Consider the following 27,774-nt stretch of genomic DNA (forward strand, 5'->3'; position numbering starts at 1 on the left):
ACATATGTGTTGGGTCAGGAGATGAGAGTGAAGGACAGTATGAGTTTGTGAGAATGACAGAGACAATGAGTGTGACAGAGATTTGCATTGTCACGCTCCCTCCATCCCCTTCTCTCTTTCTGGAGATAGGGTACAGAAGTGGTGTGGGTGGGAGGGACACCCTCACATCAGCACCCCCTTTCTTCTATCTCCCACGCCCTGCACAGCAAGCAGGTGGCACCCAAGGGTCAGCTCCAAAGCAGAGGGCAGGGGCAGCATGACAGTGGGTGAAGGGGCAACTGAAGTGCTAGTGTTTGATAGCTTCCTGGCCACACCAGTCAGGATCATATATCAGAGGCTCCAAAATCACGGTAGATACAGATCTACTAGTTGGTGACTACTGCTGTAGTCCAAACTGCAGGGCAGCGTAGACATCACCTCAAGACTAAAGTTTGCTCATTTAATTACATAACAGAATATTTGAAATTGTAGAGTTAACTAGTTTCAAATATAACTGTAGTGCATCAACAGTATAACTGATATATTGGATGAAAAAAACTGCCTCTAAAATATACAAATGAATGCATAATAGAAAGCGAGGCTTTGATTCTGCAATCTGATCCAAATTTGTGTAAATGTCAGTGCCACAGCTAAGACCAAAGTGTTGGACCAGACGATGTCATCATGTTTTGAATCAACAATTCAAAAAAATATATATTCTTTAAAAATGGAAAAGCAAGTACACAGAAATTCACTTGGTGTAGCATCTTAGCACACAGCAATCCAAGAACAGACCCACTAGAATTATAAATTCTACATATACTTTTTGTCATTATATGTGAAAAGCAGTTTTAAGTAGATCTTTATTGTTAAAATGTAGTGCTTGAAACTAGTACAGAGGTGTTTGCACTAGAAAAAATTCAGTGGTTACACGTTTACACAAACATATTTTAACATCCCTAGTTATGAGACAAGTGACTGGATGTTTTTATTGGGATTGCATGGTGGTGGCTACTTTTCTCTAGGTGCATTGTGGTCATATGGCTAGCATGTGAACTAAGTATATAAATGACAAATTGACAATGTCTTGAATAGGCTGTTAGATATATTGGAGTTACTTGGAAATATGTCTGATACAGGGAATTCCCAATATATGTCTCCTCCTTATCTGTGATTTTAGGTATCCATCATTCATCAATAAGTGAACATGTTCCAATTTATGCTGATCCTGATTCCTGTCTCTGTCGTTTGCAATTTACTCACTTCACCTTTCGCGTAACTTTTCTCACTCACCAGCAGACAGTGCCCCAAACCTGCTGATGCTCATCTCCTAGAACCTCCTGCACCCCACAAGTTATTTAGCGTTCATGACCCAGCACTAACTCTGCAAATTCAGCAGCTGACGTCCCAGAAATTTGTCTCACACCATCTACCTGACCCTCAGTCATTGTACCTACAATGATCTGCCACCCTTCAGTAAATGAAAACTCTCCCGATTATTTCTGTGTCTGATGTGCCCAAAGCGTGGGGAGGGAAAGCACATTGCTATGTACTCTGTACCTACGCTAGCTGTTGTAGGCACTCTTGGGACCAATGTCTGCTTGACACACAGGCAGTGATCTAGTGTGTGGCACACAATGCTGCATGTTCACTTCTCCACCTACTGCTTGGAGTCCATCTTGGACCACGTGTGTCCAAGGGGGAGAACCTCGGAATTTAGCTTGAGCCCAGAGTACAATTTTTTTCACAGCCCTGGGCAGCGTAGCCAGGCTGATCTAATTTTGCAGAGCAGGCCGGCGGCGCAGCGAGCGCGCGGCTACACCGGACAACGGACGGAGAACTGCTCCGTGTGGACGCGACCTGGGAGCGAAGCGACTTCTAATCCCCTTTGGACTGAGGAGCCCAGCGCCCGCCCACGGAGCCCGCCACAACCCCAATTGGTTGGGCAGGCGCAGCGCGGGCTGGGGACAAGGGAGCCGAGGCCCAGTCCCGCCCAGGGTCGGTCAGAACCGCGGGGGGGGGGGGGCAGCCGGGCCTGAGTGCGCGTCCCGCCCACGGCAACGCCCCACCCCCGCGCCCAAACTCTTCCAGCAGAGCAACCGAGGAGCGCGCGCCGAAAGAACCCGGAGCTTAGCGCACAGGTTCTCGCGAGATCTGAATTCCCCGCCCCTCTCCCCGGCAGTTCTCGCGAGCGTTGGGGGGCGGCAGTCCCTGGGTGTCGCGGCCGGGTTCGCGCGGCCTGTCTGACCCCGGATCACCCCCTACCCCCAAGATGGCGGCCACCGGTTCTGAGGAGGACCAGGCAGCGGCAGGGGGAGGGCCCCCGTGCGTGGGGCGGCGGCGCAGCCGGACGCTGCTGGTGCGGCACCTGCCCGCCGACCTGACGGCCGCGGAGAAGGAGGATCTGCTGAGGCACTTCGGGGCCGTGTCCGTGCGGGTCCTGTCCGACCAGGGGCGGCTGGTAGGCAGCGGCCTGGCGGGGTTCTCGAGGGAGGGAGACACCGAGACGGGCGGGGCGGGGCGGGTCAGTGTGAGGTTCCCGTCCGCCGGGGCACTCCCACTTAGCCCTGGCGGCGCCGGAGCTGTGCGGCAAGAGGCTCCGCCCCGCCCGGGGAGCGGAAAAGAGCATCTCCGCCCGCACGCGCGAAGGGAGTCGGGGCGCGGTGCCCGGCCGGGGGTCATGGGTTTGTTCTTGGCCGCACGCTGGGTGTTTGACGCACAGTCAGCTCAGTGTCCGGCTCCATTGCCCCGCCTGGAGACCCGAGTTCCTGGCCCTTCGTATGTAACTTGTACCGCGGGTAGCCACTCTCTTGATAGAGCAGAGGTTTGAACCTGCGTCTCTCACAGCGCAGCGGCGCATCCTCATCGCCAGGCTAGTCGCTATTCGGGGGCAGCCTCTTAGCCCTCAGATTCTGTCTTGGATTCAACAGAAGTTTCCTTGAAACTGTTACTTTCCCATCAAACATAAAAAGATCTTGAAAAATTCTGACTGACCCTCAGAAATGTCAGTGAGGTACCAGACAGATGCAGGGATGTGTCCACGTACAACTTATTTCAAAATTAAGTTTTTGTTGTGACAATGACAAATGGATAATAAAAGATCTGATGAGACCCTAAATCAGGGGTGTCCAAACTTTTTTCAAAGAGGGCCAGATTTGATGAAGTGAACATGCGTGAGGGCCGACCATTTTGCCTGACATTCTTTGAACCATTACAATTAAATGCAAATTAACTATTTTATGCAAAGTTTATTGCAAACGGCATACTTTTCATTTCGTCACATGGATGACAAATCTAAACAGGTGTTAAATCACTCTGCCTTTCATATCTGAAGGCCAGATGAAAAAAAAATCCAGGAAGCTGAAATATATGTCAGGAACATTGTAAAGTACATTACATATTATTGGTAATAAAGGTTGTCTGTCAACTTTTAAGTTCAAAAAATATGAACAGGAACATAACACCAAGTATACATGTCGTGTCCAAATATATTTATAACTGATTTAGACCAACTGACATTAACTGAGATTTTACAATGTATTCATCTCAATACATATGGATTCGTTGGGGGCCATAAAAGATAGATATTGCCAAATTACCTGGGGGGCCGTATTAAACCGGAACACGGGCCGCAATTGGCCCACGGGCCGGACTTTGGACATGCCTGCCCTAAATGATGCACCAGAATTATGCAATATGATTCACATACCTAGGGATGTGAACGACTAGTCAACTATCCAGTAAGTCAGTGTTTCCCAACCAGGGTTCCGCGGAACCCCGGGGTTCCGCAGACCATCGTCTGGGGTTCTGCAAGAAATCTTTTTTTTTATTTGATATTTGAAAAAAAGATTAGATAATACAAAAAAAGACAGGAAAAATGCTCCAATTTTTTTTCTTACAATGTAGGCTGACATATATAACAGCAGTAATTGAATTGCGCTCCCCGCTGTCAACTTTTTCTGGCCTGCAAACGTTTTCATAGGTAGGGGTTCCTCAGGATATGAAACATTATTTTAGGGGTTCCTCCATGGGGAAAAAGGTTGGGAATCACTGCAATAAGTAATTGGATAGTTGACACACCAGTCAACTAGTCGCTTCCCCCCCCCTTACTGCCTTTATCAGAAAGAGGCAGGGGAGGGGGAGAAGAAGGGGTGCATTAAAGCAACAGAGCCCAAGGTCTGCGGCTTTGAAATGCTGCTTCGAAACACTGCAGGGAGCATGGGGCCAGCGGAGGTCTGCTTGATTCCCCCACTAGCTCTGTGCTCCCGCAGTGCTTTTGCCTCAAAGTGTAGCAACAGCCCTGGGGTTGTTTCTAAACTTCAAAGGAAAGGCACCCTTATTGACTAATCCAGTAGTTTATGCAAATTGCATTGATTAATCCGTTAATCTAAATTTAACATCCCTACCAATGCCCAATACTATTATGAAAGCATTCTGAAAATAACAATATAACTTATTTTTTTTTTATTGAAATATAGTGGGGTTGGTCTTACGTAGGGATGTTAAAAAAAGATTTATTTGTGTAAACATGTATGTAACTGCTTGCAGGGACCTGGCTTTTAAGTCACCTTCCCATGTGTACTAGCTCTCATCCCATCGTGCTTGCTGCTGCATCTCTATCAGAGGGAACAGCGCAGGGGTGCAGGCGGCTCCATAAGAGCCGGCTCCTCGCACATACCAGCTGCCTCCTGCTCCCTAGTGTGCCTCTGCTACAGAGACAACGGGGGAAGGAGGCTTGAAATCTGGGTTCCAGCATGTACTGGCTTTCATCTGCCTCACTATCCCCCCTTCCTCTCTATCAGAGTGCTGGCTCCCACCTGCCCCAGGCACTGCTATCTCTGTGGGACAGAGGCGGGGGAGGGGAAGCTGCATGTAACCATTAGGATTAACCGATGAGCCCAGGCTAACATCTCTAATTTTAAGGGTCATAGGAGTAAAAATAGAGACTCCAATTTGGGGTTAAAAGTTATCAAGCGCCATTGAACCGAAATTTGAAAATGGCACTTGAAATTTGAAAATATAAAATAAAGGTATTTCAAGCTCTAATTTAGAATTCTATAGACACAAATTCTTATAATGGTGCCAGTGGACAGTTCAGAGCTCCAAGACATACAAGATGCGTGGGTTGATGGTTAGAGGTGAAAAAGTCAATTTTTTTTTTTTTAATGCAAAATAATTTAAAAGCCTGAACTACTGCAAGCAGGAGTTGTTTTTTAATGTTGGACAGTTCCAGAGTAGAGGGGCTTTATTAAGACTTAGTTTCGGCAATGCCCTGTTATAGTTTGGTCTATCATCTTGAGATATGAATTTTCTTTATTGTTAAACCCTTAATGCTTTTTTACTATAACAGAGTATATTGTTTAAACCTCAGTTTAAATTTTTGTTACTGAAATTAGTATGTAAATAAATAAAGTTAAGTGTGTCTTTTATTGTTTGCGAGATAAGGGTATAAAATGATACCAGCTAATAAAACTTTAGACTGAAGTCTGCTCTAATAATTAAATGATTGATAATTTCAGATTTGAAATCTGAGAAGGCACTTTAGAACAAGTGTCTTAAACTTAGGGAAAAAAAGAGGTAAACCATCCATGCTAGAAAATAAGCAGAAAAACCTCCCAATATCAGAACATGGTATTAGGTGTGATATGTCCTTTGCAATAGGAAAAGTAGTATTGATAAGAATTATTTTGATGTTCCACCATATGGTACTGTTGACTTTGATTTTATTCATGGGAAAAGTCTGTCAGAAAAGTTTGTCTCATATGCAGTTAGCATGACTTGGAGATGGCTTTGTCATGTTAAACTCTGGCCTTGACAAACTTTCTCAGCATCTGCTTGGCCAAAAAACTAAGCATGCTTTAATTTTACATTGAGGAAGAAGTGAAGATTTGTCAAAACCTTCTACCTCAGTGGTGTGCAACCTTCAGTTGTAGGTCTCATGTAGCCTATCAGTTTTTCTGTGTGCGTTTACGGTAGCTCAGAAGCAGGGTTGCTAGAGTATACTGGTTTTTGTCCACATAGTTTTTTCCTAATGGTATTAGTAAAGTGACATGCACATAAAGCAAGGGCACGTGAAGAGTTGTGCATGCTGACTGCACACATTGACTGTGACATCTCTGCGCTCCCTCTTCATCCAGCAAAGTGCTGCTCTAAACACTCCACAAATTTTAGGTAAGCGCAGTTAACAAAAATACCTTATCTCAGGAGACAGTCTTGGAGCACACTGAGATGGGTTCAAGCACATACTTATATTGCAGAGTAATTATCCCCTCAAAGAACGTATGTTGCCCATCACTGCTCCGTTTTTGCAGAGCTTCATTGCCTTCATGAACAGCATGTGAACCATTACCCTCCCTCTTATTACTTTTTGTGTGCCACATACTCTTGCCCAAAACATAAGTTTAGTAGGCTAAAAACCAAAAAACATGATACCTGCAAATAATGTATTAACTTCGAGATTTAAATGTAATTTCTAGTGCTAAATCTTTGAAAAATACTTTTAGTCCAAAAGTTTGTGTATATGGTTGAAAGCTCTTATATGACATAGCTTTTTTAGATCAGCAGAAGATAAATAATATTCATTTGTTTTTACAGAAACATACTGCCTTTGCTACTTTTCCCAATGACAGTTCAGCTGGAAAGGTTTGTATTGCGCTTTCCATTAAATATTTTAGCAAATTATTTTTCTAAGTCTCTAGTTAACTTTTAATATTTCCTTGATTGTCCAATTGTCCAATATTATGTTTTAGGGGGAAGGATGCAAAACAAATGCTTAAAATATAATAAAATTGAGTACAAGTATATACATGTTACTAATACTGAAAAAACCCACTGTTATATCTAGGGATATTAGCTATCATGTAATCAAATCGTCGTGTAACCGCATAAAATTTTAGATGTTACACGTCTATTTGATAGTCCCCAGGGGTGGGGTCGGCAGCCAGTGTGCTCCTGGCCTCACTCCTGGGGAGCACCCTGCACTGCTGCCTCTATATCAGTAGGTCCCAGACGGGGCATAAGCAAGAACTGAGCCAGGCTGCTGGCCTGCCTGCTGAAAAATGTACCCGGAGGAAAGAGGGGGGGGGGGAATGTGGGTAGTCTGTTGCCTTAACCTGTAAGCATTCGCTTATCAGTTAATTGGTTAATCAACTACACTATTACATCCCTAATCTGAGTTAGGGATGTAAATTAGTAGTCAACTATAGAATTAACTGATAAGCCTAGGCCTTGCCTCTATCAGCAAGGCCAGGCTCTCCTCAGACAGACTGCTCCACATCCTCTAGAGCAACTTCTGTCTGCGGCGACTGTGGGCCGTTGCGAACAGAGGCTGGTCCTGTATCGGAGGAAGCAGCATAGGGTGGCAAGCAGCTGGTCTGTGCGGGGAGCTGGTTTTTAATCTAACCCCCCCCCCCAGACTGGCTCCTACCTGGCATCCCACACTGCTGCCTCTGATACAGAAACAGCAGCATGGGATGATAGAGGACTCCCTGGGAATGGGACCGGAGCTCACTGGCTGCTGGCCCCATCACTGGGGGCAATAGAACAGTCAACTAATCACTAAGAATTTACACGGTTAGTTGACTGTTCTATTACCTGCTCTCTAACATCCCTAATCTGAGTCCCTGCCATTTGCAGAGGGAATAAGGGTGACTAATGGAATGGATTGTAAACTTGAAATAGAAAGGGCTAAAAGTTAACCAGGGAATTGTGTATGCTTGCATCTGACTCCCAGGACTTAGAACTTGGATACTGAGTCTCTGCTTAACTAGAGCTCAGACCCTCCACCCTTGCAGAGTTCTGGGAGTCTGGCATTAGTGCAGATGCAGTGTAGACACACAAAAAAGGGGTTAGAACTGAGTATAGGCTCAAGCATGAGCTTATGTTACAGAGTAGCTCCACTATCAAACAGCTCTTGAAATGTACATCCTTTATGTCAAATGTTTCTGTGGTGTTCACGACTTTGTTGACATAACTACTAAGAATTGGTGAGAGGTGATTAGCCTGTGAAGTATCAGGCTATTTACACCCTATTTATATCAAAGTGTTCTATTTTTAATTATTCTATTAATAAATATAGAACATTTAAAATATATAGAGAGAGCAACAGATTAGCTGAACGGATTCTGGCTTAATAATTAAGTTTTGTTACATTATTTAAAGGATAGTTGCAAGTGTTACTAATATTGATATAGCTGCCAGTTTTCCTATTTGATGCCCATATTTTTTAAAAATAGAATACAAAAATCAAGCCGCTTTGTTTATATCTAGTTAAAAATACAGCATGTAATCACAGAAACCTTGATTGCTGATAGCCTTGACTTAGCCCTTCAGAAAATTAATAGAAATTAATGTGTTTGCCTTTCTCTTTCCAAAATCAGCTTCTTCCAGGTTGTGTTTTGGTACACTTCTGTCTGTTCTGTTGTACATAGTAGAAGTTGATGTGAAAATCAGGTTATATTAGAAATGACAGCTGAAGAGCCAGGATGTAAGGAAGAAAAATTGAACCTTTAAAACTGATGAAAACATTAATTTATATTGGAATGTACTTAAATGTTTCTCTTAACGGAATCTATATATTCTTTCTTTCTATTGTGGTTATTTGAAGGCATTATCAAGACTGCATCAGCTGAGACTTTTAGGTCATACTTTAGTTGTTGAATTTGCAAAGGAACAAGACAATGTTCATGTTCTTAGCCAACCTTCTCTTTCAGAAAAAAATAAAAGGTATGTATGTGCATAATACCTTGTTTCCATGTTTAGAGTTTTTTATAAATTTGACCATAACAATGAGAGATGAGAATTTTTAAAATATTCACAATATCTGAATTATTTATTTTCATCACAAAATAAAACATGTCAATTTAAAAACATTAACATATTTGAGTTCAGTTTCTACAGTAAGGGCAAAAGTGTATATCTAGACTGACAGCCCAAATCCTGCCCACATTACTCACTTCAGGTCTAGTTGTGCCATCATTATATATAGAATGGTACCCTAATCCAGTGTTTCTCAAATGATTGGTCTTGACCCACCAGTTGGTCATGGAAAGGTTGTAAATGGGTCACAGGCTGGTGGAGAGGGGAGTCCATGAGGAAGGGGGATGGATTGCCCTGCACTCACTGCACAGTAGCAGGTCTCCTGTACCCTGGAGATGGGTCCAGCTTTCCACTCGGGGCATTGTGACCCGGCATACAGGAATAGAGAGCCAGCCCCCCTTTCAACCTCACCCAGAATTCCTTTGCATTTATCAGGGATTATGGTTTCAGTGCTAGGGCTGAGGCTATTGCTGTGAGTGGTCAATGCCACCTCATGAAGAAAATCTGGAATTTGGCCTGTGATATTTGAGGACACCCCATGAATTTAGCCATGGGTGAGTTTTAAAATAAGACAAAATGAAGGTGGAAGGACAGGAGTCACCTTAGTCAAAAGTTTGGGAACCTCTGCCCTAATTTGTGTGTAGTCCCACTAGAGTCCACTTGCAGAGAAAGTCTCCAGTTCTTCAGGGACCTCCACTACCCCACACAAAGGCCATATAATAAGGCTGGAACATCTCTCGCTTCATTCAGGAGCTATAATTCTCTGTGGGATTTAAACTCGTGCACAGCAGTTTGGTGAAGTTTTCTGGCCCTTTTTTCATTGTGTATTGTCGTACAAACCAAGCCGAATCTGACTATAGCCTCAGTCTTCTGAGGAGCTCTGCATAAATGCCTGGCCCCCTTTCAGGGAGCTTCTTGCAGACTTTGGCCTTAACAATTAATTCATATTATTAAATGGCTTTTAACACTTTGAATATGATTTAAAAATGTCTGAGTTCTTGAAATGTATACTTCGTGTGTAGTTATGCTTCAAAATATAAACCTTATTTTTAGTCCCATTCATTCTAAATCTAAGCATATAACCAAGGAGTGTGATAATTTGGGTCTCATTTTATAATATTGTACACAATACTTCATTTCCAAAAAATAATACATTAAGGGGCCAAGTAAACTAACCTACTGTATTTTGGAATAAATTAAGAATGTTACAAGTGAAGCATGTTTCATATTCCTCTACTGAGCATTGGGTATTACATATTTCATAGAGTTTTGCCCAACTTTATGTAATATTAATCTGTTTTTCAGGTCAGAAGAACCAGTGAAAGAAGAGAAAGAAAGGAAAGAGCCAAGCTGTCTTAAAATAGAGAATGGAATTGCTCCCAGCCATGGGTAAATACTAATTCTTTATCTGCTTAACTATTATATTCGTGGCACACAATAGTTAATTTGTCTCCTATTCGGTAAATTCCTGCTTATATTATTAAAACTTTTAAGTATGTAAGTAAAGTACGTGCCTGAGTATTGTTGGAGTTGGAGCCTTAATATGTATGTGTAACCTAGGGATGTATGCTTTTAGTTGAGTCAACTACTCAGCCTCCACTCCCTTGCTGCCTCTGTATGACAGGCAGCAGCAAGTGGGGTGGTAGTAGAGGCAGCCACAAAGGAGCCTTTGACCACAGCGAGCTGAGGCTTGCTGCAGGCAGAGGCTGTTCCGGCAGCAGCTTCTATCCATGGCAGTCCAGTCTGGCCCAGGTAGAGGCTGCTCAGCAGCCCCTGTCCATGGCCAGTGCCAGCCACCCGGCTCTTACTACATCTAAAAGGCAAAGCCGCAGTGGGGGTAGCTTGTGGACCGGCGCAAGCCAGGACAGAGCATCTCCCAAATTGTATCAACTACACAGTTAGTCAGTTATCTGCCTCTTAACATCCATAGTGTAACCACACAGAGCATATTTTGGAGCAGAAGCTGTAACTCGCAATTGGAGAGAAGAGAATTCAAAGTTGTCTAAAGACTTCAAGCCCAACTAGTCCAGCAGCCTGTTTCAGGTATTGACCAGTATCAGATACTTCAGAGTAGGGATGTAAGTAACTAGTCAACTGATCACTTCCCCTCTACCACCGTGCTGCCTCTATCAAAGAGAGACAGCAAAGGGGGGAGCAGGATCTGGTGCCGGGGGAGCTGGCTTAAAAGTTCGTTCCCCCCAGCACTGTCTCCATGGGGAGAAGTGGTAGGGGCACAGCAGGGAACTGGCAGCGCTTCTGCCTTTGAAATGTAGCAAGAGCAGGGCTTTTGCTACATTTCAAAAGCAGAAGCGCTGTGTAGAGCCTGGGGCAAGTTGGAGACTCAGTCTCCCACTGGCCCAGCGCTCCCTCCTTTTGAAATGTACAAGACCCAGGGGGCTTTGCTTTTGAAATGTACAAGAGCCCTTTCAGGTCTCTTGTACATTTCAAAAGCAGTGAGCGCAGGGCCAGCGGGGGACTGCTTGAGTCCCCCACTGCCTGTGCTCCCCACAGTGCTTCCATCTTTGAGATGTAGCAATAGCCAGCAGCGCTCTTGCTACATTTCAAAGGTGGAGGCGCCCTCATCAAATAGTTAATGCAAATTACATTGACTGTTTGATTAGTTGATTAATCTAAATTAAACCTCCTTATTTCAGAGGAAGGTATTAAACCCTGCAGGAGACAGATGATGGAGTAATTTTATCTGCCTCTTTTTATTAGGACTCATCCTAGTCTCTGGTAATCAAAGAGCCACTTAATCCCTGGAACCTGAAGTTTAATATCCCTTTGATGGCAGGTTTTTGGGTTGTTTTTAATCATTTAAGTGTGATAACTTTGGACAGGAGATCAGTTCTGAAATTCAAGGTTTAGTTCTGTGCTGTATTTTTTTGGCTGAAATATCTGGATTTAATGGAATGCTTTATTCTTTTAACTATAAGTGGCTCTGATGTATTTCAAAATTTATTTCAAAAGTTGTTTTTTTCTTAATTTTACCTCTGGGCTCAGAAAATGTAAGGTTATTTGATATTGCTTCTGATTTACTGATTTTAAAAGTTTCTACAATGTTTATTGTTCTCAGGCTAACATTTCCTATAAACTCTTGCCTGAAATATCTATATCCACCGCCTTCAAGTACAATCCTAGCAAATATAGCAAATGCCTTGGCAAGTGTGCCTAAATTTTATGTACAGGTAAGTGAAGAAAAAGAAAAGCAAAGGAATACCAGTTAAGTGCCAATATTTTCCTTCTTTATTTAAATATTTACTATAGTGATGATTCTGCTACATAGTTAGTGCTGCTGTTTCAGTTATTGTGAATAATTAAGACTTGATTTTTCCAGTGCTATAAGTTAACTTTCTGCTATTAAGTAAGTTGAAATAAATATAGTGAAAATTTAGTTGACAAGAAGTGGGATGTAATTTCTCTAGCATTGAACATTGCACTGGCTAACCTCCTTGTAGTCTGATTTTGACTCAGGTACCCAGTATTGCAAATTGGCTCATAGTAAATCTTTTGTGTTAATTTTACTTGACACACCTGAAAGTGGTTTAGCATCCTTTGCTTACTCATTAGCGCACATTATAACTTGAGTTTTTATTTTTTCATAGCAAAATACTAACTTCATAAGATAAGCTTAATATTGGGTTAAAATCTTCAACTGGTGTTAACTGGCATAACTCTGACTTCAGTGGAGCTACCCCAATGTGTACCACAAGGGATATCACTCATGATGCTAAGCTACTTTACAATACCAATGCAGGCAGTGAACAATATAAGTGTTAAGTACTAAACAAAATAACTACATTTTGATTATAGTTGAACTGAGTTTTAAAGGAAACTTCTACTTGAAAATATTTACAAAAAGACACCCTCTTAGTGGAATGGAAACTGAAGATTGAAATAGCTTGTGCTATTAACATTTCTGCATTTAACAAACTTAGCTGTTGTAAAATTCTGTAGATTTTTACTTGTGTTATTTAAAATTGAGTAGAATACTTAAAAAATAATATTAAAGAGTTGGAAAGTAGTGTGCTAATGAACTTCTCTGTTGCTAAAAATAATTGTTACCATTTTTTTTCAGGTGCTGCATCTTATGAATAAAATGAATTTACCTCCACCTTTTGGACCAGTTACTGCTCGACCACCCATGGTAAGAAATTTTATATACAGGTTGGACCTCCCTGGTCCGGCACCCTTGGGACCTGACTAGTCTGGATGAGGGATTTTTCTGGACAAGCGGAGGCCATATCTACTCCCTCCCCCCACTTCCAGCCGCCATCTCTCCTTGCCTATTACACTGGGCAGCCAAGCTGGGGTGGACACTGCAGCCCTGTTGTAGTCCCCTGAGGCGCTCTGAGCTCCAGGCTCCACTAAGCAGCCCCACTAGGGCACTCCAGGCTCCGCTGAACAGCCCCGCTGCAGCATGCCAGACTCCCAGCCCCTTGAGCAGTTCTGCTGCAGCCTGCCAAGTTCTGGGCCCTGTCGAGCAGCCCCTATGGGGTGCGCCATGCTCCCAGCTCTTCTGGGCAGCCCCATTGTGGGGAACTTGGCTTCTTGCCTTTCAGACCACAGATGTTGCCGGACAAGAGAGCACCAGTTTACAAAGGTGCAACTTGTATTACATTTAATATGTATGCCTTGTCCTAGGAGGTTTATTAGTATTTGCTGCTGATTACACATTTGTGTAGCTATTGGATGTGTTGGTATGGGCACCAAATTGGTGTATGTTTATTTCGGTCATAAGGAAAACTGAATTTTCCAAAAGTACGAGAAGTAAGTCATTGTGTCATGACCTTTTAGTAATAGCTTCAGAATATTTCAAAGAATAGTGAAGAGCAGTAACTTGGAAAATGTGATAGAGAAGACAGTATATTGTAGCAGTTATAGGAAATATGAAATTAATTTGACTGCCATTCATGTATTACACTAACAGTAATAACATATGAAATGTTCTTTGAGCTGTGCATTTGCAGAGAGTGCTTATGAGATTCAGACAGCTGGTGTGAAATCCACAAGATCACTTGATTTCATCCTAGAATTTAACTTTCATGATGAAAGCAGTTTCTCTGGTGTTACGAAAGGGAAGAGACAAGGAGGACCAGAACCTGTGGCCCCAGTTCGCCAATGTGTCTGGACACCGGGAGCTGGGGCCAGCTCCTCCAGTGGATGTTAAAAGCCCAGAGGGCTTACTCTAAATTATGCCATTGGCAGGATCAAGCATAGGGAAGCTCAGGTCCAGTGCTTCCCATAGCTTGCTCTGTATACAACCACCTGCTTTTCCAGGGATTGAATGGGTAAACGTTTAGGAGGTTACATTGTGAATAGTAAATTTAGCATACCAGTGAATTCATCCAGATGTTTGAAGTCCTACCCCATGACTCTAATAGGACAAGATCAAATACTGGAAATGTAATGGACAGGTAAAAATTAGAAACATTTCCAAATATTCAGTGCCCCTAGAGTGCTGAACAGCTACTAAAGATAGCTGAACATTTTCACTTTCATTGACTTCAGCACTTTATGCAGTTGTCCCCATGTTGTTCATCGAAGTGACCATAAGCTTTATAGCAAAGTGCACTTGGAGTCATGTAAATAGACGTGAGGTTATTTTGGTTGGGAAACTGCTGATAATATTCTCTCTAATCAATAACTAATCCTTACTATACTTGTTTTACAGAGGGAAGGAGTTTATAGCTTGTCCAAGGTCACAGATGCAATTCAGCATGATAGCTGAGAATAGAATTTGAGAACACCTGGTTTCCTGTCGTATGCTCAAACTAAGCTCTTTTCTAGTCTATAAAACTAAAAATAGAAAACCAAAATTCCTCTTTGAAGCCAGCTGTTTCTCCTTCCTTAGTTTCTGAAGTGGTCTTTTTAATTCTTCAAATTAAAAATGGTAGTGAAGGGTGGGAGAAAGAAGAGTGTTAAGCATTTTGTTACTGTTTTTGAGTTTGAATTGTCAGATGTAAAATTCTCATAAAACTGGATTTGTCAAGAGTGAGTACATAAATCTCAATAAACATGGTGGGTTTTGAAAAGCTTTCTTTGCCATCTGCCAGTTTTATCATATTTATTTCTGCAGAAGAAAATAAAACATAGTTTTCCAAAGTGAGTGTTAAAATAATTCATGTTTATTTTTCATTGATCAGTATGAAGAATATTTACCTATGCCTGTGCCGCCACCGCCTATCCCTCCTCTGCCTCCAGAGGAGCCTCCTTTGCCTGAAGAAGAGGAAGATCAGGTATCTAGCAGAGAAGAATCTGAATATGAAAGTGCCGATGAGGAAGAAAAGGAGAGGTTTGTAATCCAAATCAATAACAAACCATGCTTAAAAAAAGTGCTGTTCTTATAGGTCTCAATCCAGCTAAATCAGACTCTGTGTCTCCTGGCTCATAGAAGCTCCAATTTTGTGACTCAATATCCCCAGCTATTCCAATAGGTAGATGGCCTTTCCAGATGTAAATTTTAAAGAAGCCAAAGTTCTTAGTATGCACTCTAAGGCTGACAGCACTCTTTTGAACGTCAGGCCACATCTAGGCTACATTTTAACTTTTGATCTCTTTTTCGAATAAGGGTTTTTTTCCCCAAAAAATCCACATCCAGAATACTTTCACTTTCAAAAGACCTGCTTTCGAAAAAGCGATCGGAAGAAGATATGCAAATTCCCGTGAAAATTGCATATCCTCTTTCGAAATTAAAACAGACTACACATGCCCTTAGGGCAAAGATGAACTTGACCATATGACTCAAAAATTAACATTACTTATTTCTGTACACTTGTTCTCTCTCTCCTCTCTTCCTCTATCACCTGTTAGGGGAAGACACGTAACAAAATCTAGTGTATGCTCTGGAATTGATATCATCTTTCCATGCATCTGCATACTGATTATTCAGTCCCATTTGTGGGAAAATTAAGAGTCATACACTGAATATGATGCAGGAGGTGCAAAGCTCATTTGCATGTGCTTACCTCTCATAAGTAGCCATGCTACATGCTTTTGATTTTGGATTGCCTCTTTTGTGATATTTGTGAAAGTCTGACTTTCTCCAGTTCTCCATCCCACTATTACCAATGTCAAGGGTTTGGCTAACATGCAAAGCCAGAAACTGATTATTCTATGTACTGTGTGGTATTAGGCCTTTAGGGTAGTCTTTAAAAATATTTCTTACTGCTAATCTGTTGCTGCCAATCTAGGAGTATCTAAAACTCCTTGAAAGAACAAATATTTTTAATACTATGTATAAAGATTTCCTTTTATGAGTCATAATGTACTAATGAAACTTCTGTGTGTCACTTGTAGGTTTACCTTTTTTCACGTTGGTGAATGATTTAGGCAGCTCTTACATCCTTTCTTCATGTCCAAGTACTAGTAAAATTTAATAATCCGTGTTCTCATCAATCAAAATGTTCTGTACTGCTGAATATTCCTAGTATATAATAGAACTGTTCGACACACTTACGTTTCAGAGGTCCTGTTCAGAAATAAGAGGCTACATTTCTAAAATGGCATCTCTAGTTTAAAAACAAAACCAAATTTTGGATTTCTTTGTGCTTCACTTTTAGAATGACTAAATTGATGGAATTAGCAACCATTCAGCCTAAAAGACCAATAACCACAAAGCCACGTGGTGTGAGAAAAAAGCAAAAGATAAAAAACTTGCTGAATGCTCCCACATCTACTCCTCACAGGTACTGTTTTACTATTATTTGTATTTCTGTAGTACTCATATATTTTACATATAAGGAATAATCCCAAATATTGCCTTACTCAGCATTTATTTTTCTACCTCACCTCTAATACAGAAGCTCCTGCTGAATGATGAAGTTCAGTTGTTACTAAAGCTTTAAACAGCTGGTTCTTGCGGAGCCACGTCCCCTCCTTCCCCCACCTTCCCCTCTATCAGAGGAAGCAGCATGAGGAAAGCAGATGGGAACTGGCTTCTCTGCCTTCTCTCCTCCTTGCATGTAAACTGATAACTGCTGAAATTTTCAGTGGTTACATGTTTACCTAAATAAACACATTTTAACATCCCGAGAAGGCACCATTGCAATCATCAGGTCTTGACAAATGGCAGCGAAAGCTGCTCGCCAGCCCTGCACTGCTCATGCGCAAGACCCACATTGTGCATGCGCGCGCTGCAAACAAACGGGGTACCCAGCTGAAATCTACTCGCCACGAGCGAGTAGATTCAATACTTTGTCGAGCCCTGGTGATCATGTAGTCTGATCTGCACGTTGCAGGCCACAGAACCTCACCCACCCTCTCCTTTAATAAACATGTACTTTGTGGCTGAAGTCCGCAAATCTTGATTTAAAGATTTTGACCTACAGAGAATCCACCATTTACTCTAGGTCAAACCAGCTAGTGACCAGCTTTCAGTGCAGCAGAAGAAAGTGAACATCACTGTTACCTTTGGGTTTTTGCCAATTTGACTTCAGGCAAAATTTCTTATGGACCCCAAATATGGGATCAGTTAAACCCTGAAGATGTAGTCACACCCCTAGCCAGGCACCTACAGTAACTCAGAGCCTTCCCGATCTAGTGTCCCATCTCCAACAGTCTTCAAAGGGCTATATGTCATTGTAGACAACCTCATCATAGCACCCCCTCGTAAATTTATGCTCAGTCTAAAAATGTTTCGTTAGTCTTTAAGGTGCTATTAGTCTTTTGTTGTTGTTTTTTTTAAAGTTTTTCCTGTTTTATTTGAAAACTTGATCTCTAAACTCCAGTCATCTGAAGAAGTGGGTTGTGCCCAGGAAAACTCATGATACCATCTGTATGTTTTGTTAGTCTTTAAAGTACTACAAGTTGTTGTTTTTTAAGTTTTTAGAAATAATTTGGTTTTTGCCCTGACTTCTCCCTTTGGAAGGCTCTTCTAGAATTTCTTGACTCTTTTCATGGTTAAAAGATTTCATCTACTTTCAAACCTAAGAGTGAAGCTAATTTTTTAAAATGGTATTTCTTTCAATCCTGATTTGTGTAGACACACAAAACAAGCCAAATTTCTTTTCTTTGGCATGCAGTCTTTAAGAGAGTGCATTTGATTATGCTTTATATTATTCCATTTACTGTTCAGACAATTTTTTTAGTATTACTGTATACTAGTAGTTATAAGGTTGTCTCAGATCTTTGTTTTTGCTGTTTACCTACTAAATATGATGTATCACTCATTAACTTAATGTAAATCACTAAATGTTAATAAATCTGAAGTTTAAAATTGCTTTGAAAATAGAAAACTGATGTTCTAATAATAAATATCGTGAACTATAATTGGGAAATATACATATATTTTGTTTAATCATGCCTGTTCCATTGACGAATTACATTTTAAGTAAGATTGATATGTTGTTCTTTTAAACAGTAATCTGCACCCTATACTGTCCCCTTCGGATGTGTTTGAGCAACCACAATCTGTAGGCCATAAAAAAATTAAGTTCCAGATTTCTGCAGACATTCCAGCTGTTCTTCAAAAAAGCTTAGAGAGAGAGCAGAATAATGGTAAGAATGCTTATCCTTAAATTCTTCTTGTAATGATTTGCAGTATTTTAAGATGCAATGAACAAGTAAGATATGCTGAGTTGAAGATTTTTATATTCTACTAGCGGTCTTACCCAGAGTTGCTAGAGTCTTTCAGGGCAGGGCCTTGAGGATGTTGCGGGGAGGGTGCAGGAGGCTGGCGGACAGCTGTGTGTGTTCTCTCTTTCCCTCCTAGGAGCCCCCCAGCACACCAGGGGCTTATTGTCTCCCTCTCCCCTCCCAGCACTGCAGCCAAGGGCCAGGAGGATGTAAGGAAAAGTTTGGGGCAGGAAGGCTACTTACACACTCTATCCTGTGAGCACCCTCCCATCAGTGACCACTCTCCTATCATGTCCCTCCAAACTGCAGTCCTTCCATTTGTGTGTTATGGAAAATTGTCCCTTTCTCATCACTTTTGGTTTTCCTGGGACAACCAAACTCTGATCTTGCTTGAAGTTAAGAGAAGAGGATGCTGCATACCAAATTTTGTGGCCTTATAGATATACAGGAGGAGGGGGGGGGGAGGATTCCGTAGATAGTACTGATTAATTTTTTTATATTTATTTAATAGGAGTTTTCCTTCAAGGAATTCAACCCTAAGGTCTGTTCTACTCTTAGATTTTGGGTCAACATAGCTGTGAAACTCAGTGGGTGAAAAATTATGTTGTCCTAAAACCTGCTATAAACACAGGTTGACGGGGGAAAAAGCTTGATGGAAACAAACTGCCATGAAGGAAAGTAGTGTTCCTGCAGAGATGGAAAAACCTCTTCCATCTCTATAGGCTGCATCTGTGCTACAGCCATAGCAATGTCACTCTGGGCACCATAATGTCCATTCTTCAAACAGTGAACCTGCTGCTCTAAAAATTCACTTCTTTCAGGAATTCTCTTTTATAAGATTTTCAGTTGTAATTCAGAATGCAGGATTCAATGAGATTTTAAGGCTCTAAAATTGCCTCATCAACACAAGATGATGTCTTTCTCATGTGAATTATGTGGGTTTTTTAAACAATATTATAAATTATGCTGAAGACTTTCCATGCGGTAAACAGGCACTTCAAAATACTTAGTGTGTGCTTCAGTCTCTGTTTCAGATTTTTTAAGAGAACAACTTTCCTGTGGTTGTCATTTTTGTGATGCTCCATCGTACAGTTTGCTCATGTTACACATTGTCTTTATAGTGAATTTCCCAATATTACGAAGTTCCTGTAGTAACAGTGTAGCAATGACAAAAGATGGATCTTGCCGATAGATATTTTCTCCAGCAAAATAAATGATGGAGGTGTATATGAAACAGACATCTTCTGTCAAAATAGGAATTAGGACACTTTGCTTGCAAAAAATCATTGTGTATATACTAAAATTCCTTTCTATCTTGGCTGATATTCAAAAATTGAACCCTTTAAAACTTCAGGATTTGCTAGCTTGCAGCCATCCCTCTTCCCTCTCCTCCCCCTTTTTTTGAATATGAAAACATTTTGTACAATATGTTATTTAACTTTCAGACCTTTATGCAATGACAGAAGAAATAACAACTAACGCAGGATTTGGAAAGATCTTTCCAGCTCCTAGCTCTAATGATAAAGAGGAGACAGAAGAAGAAGAAGATGATGATGAAATACTGTCAGAATTTGTTTCTAGAAGGGAACTGGAAAAGGGCAGACTTTCTAGAGGAGGTATTTTCTCTTGATTATATTGTAACTAATATATACAAATCAATAATTTAAAAATTGATATTTTGCTTAAAATAGGAAATTACGTTACTGTTGCATCGCCTGTAATTTACTATTCATGTTGCAAGATATTTGTTTTTGTTACAATGTATAATTTTTAAGAGGTTTTAAAAAGCTGATGTAAAGTTTTTTGAAGTCATATTATATGCATATTGATTATTTTCCTCTTTTTTCTGTCTTGGTCAAGAAATGGAAAAACTTTCCATTTTTAAAAATTATGAGCCAGGTGATCCAAATTGTAGGATTTACGTGAAGAATTTGTCAAAACAAGTTCAAGAAAAGGTGAGTAAGGCTTGATGAAAATGTTATGTTGTTTTTCTTTGTTTGCTGCCTTTTCTTACACACCCATTTTAATTTCAGGATCTCAAGTTTATTTTTGGACGATATGTTGACTTTCAATCAGAAACTGAACGAATTATGTAAGTTATTTCAGTTCTTCATGGAATTAAGCTATGCAGTAACTTTTAAAGCAATGGTAAAAACTACAGTTGAAATTAGTCATTTTAAGTACCTTTAGTCTGCTTTTAATTTTTGGAAGAAAATCAAATTGGCATGAAAATGTTAATTGTTGAGAGAGAATAGAATTCTTCATATGTAGTTAGCAAATAGTGGAAATGTGGGCTTTTGAAGTTACATTTCAGTACAAAATGCCCAGTTTAAGTAGTTTATCTGGAAGTGGTGTACTTATTAACAGAATATTTTTGACACCTACCACACAAAAATGGAGAGAGACTGGCTAATATTTTTTTAATGCAGTATTTATAATCTATGCAGTATGTACACAACTGCTTTCTACTAAGTGGAGTGGTACATCTTGTTCTAAAGACTGAGCTGTGCCTTTACAACAGAAACCCTAATTCCATTCCTGATGTCACCTGATTGGCCTAAATGTACAGCATTGTAATGACCAGGGCTCGCCAGCCACGCTGTCCGGCGATCTGCGCATGCGCAGATCGCCCAAACCCAGCTCTTCCGGGTTGCAATCTACTTGCCTGTGGCCTGTGGCAAGTAGATTGTATTATTTGTCGAGCCCTGGTAATGACTGAAGTTCTAGTTGGCTGTGCATCTGTTAAATGCTTGCTTGTGTATGCAGTATTTGTTGCAATAGGACATCAACTTGCTATTCTGCCTTCTTGATTTTTGACAAATTGCTAATTTATTTTTCTAGGCAAACTATCATCAGTATCTAGTGTTATATCCCTGCCTGTATCAGAATGTGGGCATTGATGCCACTTCCACACCTCGTCTTGCACCTTATGAAATTAATGTCTATTGTAAATTGTGGTGGTGATGGGGCAAAATTTAAACTTTTCCTCCCTCTATCCATTTTATTTCTAGGTTTGATATACGTTTGATGAAAGAAGGTCGCATGAAAGGACAGGCTTTCATTGGCCTTCCTAATGAAAAATCAGCTACTAAAGCTTTGAAAGAAGTAAACGGATACGTTTTGTTTGAAAAACCCATGGTGGTTGTATCCTTTTCCAAATGTTTGCATTTTAGTGGCTTTTAAATTTAGGACAGTTCCAGAAATTCTTGCTGCTTGTCCTGTAAACCCACTGTAATTCATAAATGACTGTAGAGTAGAAATGTATTATTAAAATTCATAAATGACTGTAGAATGGATATTAAATATTAAAATTACAGACAATGTAGTAGTCATGTACTACACATTTGTTTTAATTATAATAATTTAAAACTTGATTAGTTAGACTTTCAATCTGAACAGAAGAGTAAATATTATTTACCTTAACTCATATAAGAAGTCACATGGACTAGAGTAAAGTCAAGTATGTAGGTGTTTGCAGTATCAGGGGTATTATTGTAGAAGATTTTGACTCACTTGTAAATTCTCTTTACAAATCAACAAGCTATTTCTTTTCAAAGTTTATATTCAGATAAAAACATGATGTGTTGTAACAGCTTTAAATTCAAAGATGTTTTTAAAAATAGTTAATATATGCCAATGAAATCATGGATCACACAGAAAATCCAATTTTGAGCTACAAGTAAATGTGATGGTGAAATTTGATTTGAAGAAAGGGTAAGTGTAACTTCATGTGACTGGAGTAAGAGATAAAGTTGGATTGAGCATGCAAATTACATACATATTACATGTGCATCAGAATACATTCATTATCCAAGCTTTATTTATCTTCTAGTAAATTGGTATTCCTCCACTAATGTAATTATGACTTCCTGCTAACAATTATCACTTATACTTGGACTTAAAGTCCTTAACAGAAGCTTAGCAATTTGCACGATCTGCTAGACCAAAACAGGATTCCAAAGAAGAGAAAAGAAAAAGATAGAACTATGCTAAAGGTAAGTAGATTTAGTGAGAAAGGAAAGAACATTCAGACATACACAGGCTGTTGTTTTTTAATAATCCATTATTTGAGTGCATTGTGTGTTGGAGGGGGGAGGGTGTTCTAAAAAAGGAAATCTATCACAGGACTGTTGACCCTACAGTTAACTTTGGGGCACAAGGGTGAGAGTAGGATGTTGTCAGTCTAACCCCCAAGGATCATCCTCCTACAGTCCTATATGCCCCAGAAGCAGACACTGCTTCATTGCTGAAATGCATAAATAATACTTGAGAGTTTCCTTTCTGGCATCTTCCAAAAAGTCTTTGATTTGGTGACACTCTAGTTAGTGGCATTTTTTTAATCCCTTCCCTTTTTTGGGGGGGGGAAGGGGGTCTAATTGTTAGTTAATGCTTTAGCTTGTGTAATGTTAAACAAGATTTTGGCCTTTCTGTTAAGGACGTAAAATCCCAGTTAATGGGTTAACCAGTTAAACGTTAGGTTAAGGTAATATTTAACTAATTAACCTTTTAAGCAGTATCTCATGGCTCAAAACTCCCAACCTGTGGGGCTCCCATTCTCAGCCCCGTCTTGGGTCTGGCTGTTGTTTCCTGGCCCCAGCCCTGTGGAGCTGGGGCTGGCTGCCAGAGCTGGAGCAACCGTGTCTGCAGTCAATTGTGCTTAAAAATAGGTTTGTTTGGTTATGGTTTTCTGTAATACCTCTGTCCACACTGCCAATAAAAGCATATTTAACATCATGTTTGAAAAAGTGTTCAAATTTCCTCATACAGTCAAGTCCTTAATTTGTATCTAAGAAAATATCCCTAAATGTTATGATTAATTTGGTTATCTATTGATTTTTTTTTAAATGAAGATAACTTCAATGTTGCTGTTTCCAGTGGAATAACAGCACATTTTCTTAAAATTATGCTCAGCTTTACTGTCACTAATAAAGTATTTATTAAAATAGATGTTTTATCATAGATTTCTTGTGTCCATTGAAGGCCAAGCTATATACATGCCTTTAAGGGTTTTTCTTATGTTTTTGAATTGTTGGTGAAACTCCCTCTGAAACTTATATAATGTGCAATACTGAAATGGTGTGTAATCTGTTTTTGAATAAGATTTGGTCCCACTTGGCAAAGTTAACTTTTAATTTTATCAAATTAAAAACAAATACCATTCACAAATATTTTCTTACATTAGTTGACAAGAAATAAATACAAGTTAGCTAATTTACTCTAAGAGTGATAAAGGCACAAATAAGCTTTGTTTTGAAACTTGTTCCCTTTTGTTTCTTCATAGAATTATTCCATTGTTTTACAGTTATTTTATGTAGTGGGACAAATGCTGAAAAACAATGAAGATACTCTTTGAATAGATGTTGGCAACCTTTAACTCTGAGCACTGAAAAAAACTGTACTGCAATTAAATTCTAGTCTTCCCAATTTATTCTTTGTAAATTAAAATAAGTCACTATTCCTCTTTCTGACTAAACTAACTACAAGTTCCAGTTCACATTCATATTATATAAATAGAAAAATCTAGACCTTGGTTTGATCTCTAATCACATTCTGAACAGTCAATTCACAGTTATTATATTTGTAATGATTAGATTTGCATTAGCAGATTAAAATTAAAAGCCTAATAAAAGGAGTGACAGTCAAAACACCTTCCTTTAACCCAGCCTTTTGTAAGTATCATGGAATACATACAACTTTTGTGTTTATGATTGCCCACTACAGAACTCAAGTAAAGTGGCACAGTGGGTGTGTGAGTTTCAGTAACTTTGAATTGCTTTGCTTTTGGTAAAGAAAAACAAACATGAACCCTAATTTTCTATGGTTGCCATGAGCCAAAATGACTTGATGCAAAATAGTGGTTTCTGTGGTATGAAGTCTGGATCTGCAAGGAACAAAGGCTTAAGAGATTCAGGTTTATAAGTAAATTTTGTAAATAAAATAAAAATACTGTAAAATGTGAATTGTATAGCCAGGAGGGATGTGAATGTGTACTCATGTACACTGTTAACTGATGAGCCTAGGCTCACTGGTTAACTGTCACAGTTACACACCTTTATCAGAGGCAGCAGCAGCCTTGGGGTGGGGGGGGAAGCTGGAAACTGGCTCCCCTTGAGCACTGCTGCTGTTTCCCTTCCCCCCCCAACATGTAAACCAGGTAATTGCTGCAAATTTCAGTGGCTATCCATTTACAAAATTACATGCATTTTAACATTCCTAATACCCAGCAAAGTTAAATGGATACACGAATACTATATGGCTACGTCTACATTGGCAAGATTTTGCACAAAAGCAGGTGCTTTTGCGCAAAATCTTGCCACCTGTCCACACTGGCCGTGAGTATTTGCTCAAGAACACTGACGTTCTAATGTACGAAATCAGTGCTTCTTGTGCAAATACTCTGATGCTCCCGCTCAGGGATAAGCCGCGCAAGAGTTCTTGCTCAAGAGGCCAGTGTAGACAGGCAACATTAATTTCTTGCGCAAGAAACCCCTATGGCTAAAATGGCCATCGTAGCTTTCTTGCGCAAGAGAGCATCTACACTGGCACGGATGCTTTTGCGCAAAGGCACATGCCAGTGTAGATGCTCTCTTGCGCAAATGCTTTTAACGGAAAAACTTTTCTGTTAAAAGTATTTGTGCAAAATCATGCCAGTGTAGACGCATCCTATAAGTGTCACTTTATATGGTAATTTGTTAGTGTCAAATTATTTTTTAACAGTGAAAAAGGCTACGTTTAATTGACAGTAATTCTAAGTATTACTACTTTCTCCTTTAGGAAAGCATGTTAATTACAATGTTTTCATAGAAGATGAAAAATACACAGCTTTGACTTTCATGGGCTGGAATTCCCTTTTCCTGTCACAAATATTTTCATGAACGTTTGGGCACTCAGTTCTGATCTAAATAAAATGCCAACTATATGAGAGAGCGCAATCAGGTAGAAGCTAATGTGTCAAAGGTTACTGGCTCCATAGACTGCATTGGATGGAAGCATAACTTTAAAACAATGGAGTTGATGAAAAACAGAACCCTATATAAAATGCAGACCACTGAATGAATGGGACAGTAAATGTTGGCATTTTCCTAAAAGTTCAAGTTGTAAAGAACTTCGTTTGCTTATGTGAATGGAGTCATCATTGGTGCACACGTGAGCTCTCACTAATATGCAGAGAAGGGATCAAAACAGCTATATTTTATCAAACAGTCTTGTAAGAGATAGTAAAAAAGTTGTGTAAATGCAATACTGAGAATCAAGTAAAATTAAACCACATTCTGCTGTTCTTCTTTAGAAACATTCCTGCGTAAATACTGCAGTAATACTGTCATGCAGAGTGTATCCTTTCTTGTTGTATCCTTTTTTTGTACAGTGTTTCCCATAGCGCTCAAATATCTCAAAGTTCTCATTTGGTGCAGATGCGGGGAGGAATTTACACCTTTTTCATATATACACAATTTTGTAAATCTATTAACATAGGTAAGACACTTAAAAATTATGAAGGGAACTTTTTTTCTGACAAACAGTGAATCAGGTCACTTATTTACTTAAAGGGACACCATGAATGTTCTTAGTCTCAAAATGTGACCATTCCTCCTTGTTCCTTCTGACTCCTTATAATTCATTTTTACGGGCCACATCCTCAGCTGGTGTAACCTGGCTTTGTTCCATTGATTTTAGTGGAGCTATGCTGACTTATATCAGCTGCAGAGCTGGCCCTAGATGTTCTTTTTAATAAATAGCAACTCCACACAGCATGTTTCAGTTTTGATGGGGTGGTTATAAGCAGAAAACAATCCTTGAAGTTGTCTTTTTATCTAATACTTTTATGTATTGACAACTTGTGTCTGAGTTTCTGAGAAGCGACCTGAAATTAGTTTTTTTGTAACTTTTTTTAGAACAAAGAACAAAAAAAATCTAGCTGTCTCATGATGAAGTAATGCAGACTGACTGAAGCTAAACTTTATTATTTATTGCTACCTTTGTTTCCCACTTTCTGGTAGTGTTTTGTGGCTACTAATCTTTATTTTCCTGGGAGGGTGGGGGTTGTACCGTAGCATTCTCTGATTAACCTTCCTTTTTTAATAGTAATATAAACTAATATATATGTGTAGGAAGTTAAATTTAGCTGTCTCATGTATGATTCACTAATTTTTTCTATCTTAAGATTTTCAACTGTCTAGTTAAGCTTCTGACAACAGAACAAAGAAATTTTCCAGTAATGTATACGTTTTAACATGCCTTTATAATGTTCCAGGTTCCTTTTGTGTTCCATCTCTTTCAAGTGTTACCAAGCTATGGGAAGAAGCAATGTGATCATCAGGACTATTGAACAGTGCGTAGTAGCATTTCAAATGTATTTAAAACAAGACTTAATTCTCTTCATTTTTAAAGGTTCCAAATGCTTTTAAACAAATTGTAGCTTATGAGAAGACAGATATATGAAAAATGCATATTCATGTGCTTGTTAAATCTCTAATAAATTATTATTTTCCCTTTCACTTTGCATTCTAACTGCTCTTTTTTGGAGAGGAGATGTTTAACTCTTACAGAAATTCAATACAGGTTACACCTCCATGGTCCAGTACCCTTGGGACCCGACCAGTCTTGGATGAGGGATTTTACCGGACAAGAAGAGGTCATTTCTGGCCTACAGGGCTGCCAGGCTCCTGGCCCCACGGGACAGCCTCGCTGCCTCTCAGTCCTACCAGGCAGTTGTGCTGCTGGATGGCAGTTCAAGGCTGAGGTTCAGCTGTGCTGCCAGGAGGCAGCTCCACTTCTGAGCTCTGACCCCTTTGGGGAATTCTGCTAGGTAGCAGTCCTACTGCCAGACAGCCCCACCGTCTCCAGTCCTGCTGGGCATCTGCAGCGCTGGGTGGCAGCCCTACTACCTCCAGCACTGCTGGGAAGCTCTGTTGTTGGGTGGCAGCAGGACTGCCGGGCTCCCGGTTTTGCTGCCACAGAGCATCCCCACTACTGGGCTTCAGCCCCAACTCAGGGCTCCTAGCACAAGCCTTCTGTCGGGACTCTCTGGTCCTGGAACAGCCATGGTCCTGCCAGACCATGAATATTGCCAGATCAGAGAGTCCCAGTTTAGAGAAGTTCAACCTTTACTTAATTATTTTACATCTTTATGCCACAGAGTATTTGTCAGAAGAGACATTCAGAGACTCCATGGTGAAAACTCTTTTTTCTCCTCCTTGAGGATGTTGATGTGCTGTCTGAAAGCAAAAATGGGAATAAGAATTGGTTTTAGTGAATCAGGAATTTTTGTTTTGTCTTGAAATCATACAGAACTAATGCCCTGGTTTTGTGCTTGAGGCACATTGCCATCAGCAATTTTGTCATTCACGTGAATGCAAGTTGCTGCTGGCCAATGTCAGTAAAGCAAGAACCATATTTGCATGA

The 27,774-nt window shown here is 40.2% G+C and overlaps 1 protein-coding gene across 2 annotated transcripts; it reads left to right on the forward strand.

The window, feature by feature from the left end:
* The first annotated feature begins 2,055 nt into the window (after positions 1-2,055).
* Positions 2,056-26,867, forward strand: RNPC3 (RNA binding region (RNP1, RRM) containing 3). 2 transcript variants are annotated; one of them, XM_075936629.1, is made up of 15 exons: positions 2,056-2,440; positions 6,574-6,621; positions 8,585-8,703; positions 10,102-10,185; positions 11,873-11,984; positions 12,875-12,943; positions 14,943-15,091; positions 16,359-16,484; positions 18,158-18,294; positions 19,818-19,988; positions 20,233-20,327; positions 20,406-20,464; positions 21,384-21,516; positions 22,295-22,367; positions 25,661-26,867. In XM_075936629.1, the coding sequence occupies exons 1-14, from the start codon at positions 2,252-2,254 to the stop codon at positions 22,352-22,354; spliced, it is 1,551 nt and encodes a 516-aa protein (XP_075792744.1). In that variant the 5' UTR covers positions 2,056-2,251; the 3' UTR covers positions 22,355-22,367; positions 25,661-26,867. The 2 variants fall into 2 exon arrangements, with proteins under 2 accessions (XP_075792744.1, XP_075792745.1); XM_075936630.1 differs by having other exon boundaries at positions 26,624-26,867.
* Positions 26,868-27,774: the final 907 nt, after the last annotated feature.

This window comes from Pelodiscus sinensis, chromosome 9 (assembly GCF_049634645.1).
Source record: "Pelodiscus sinensis isolate JC-2024 chromosome 9, ASM4963464v1, whole genome shotgun sequence".
In the NCBI taxonomy this organism is placed as follows: domain Eukaryota; kingdom Metazoa; phylum Chordata; order Testudines; family Trionychidae; genus Pelodiscus; species Pelodiscus sinensis.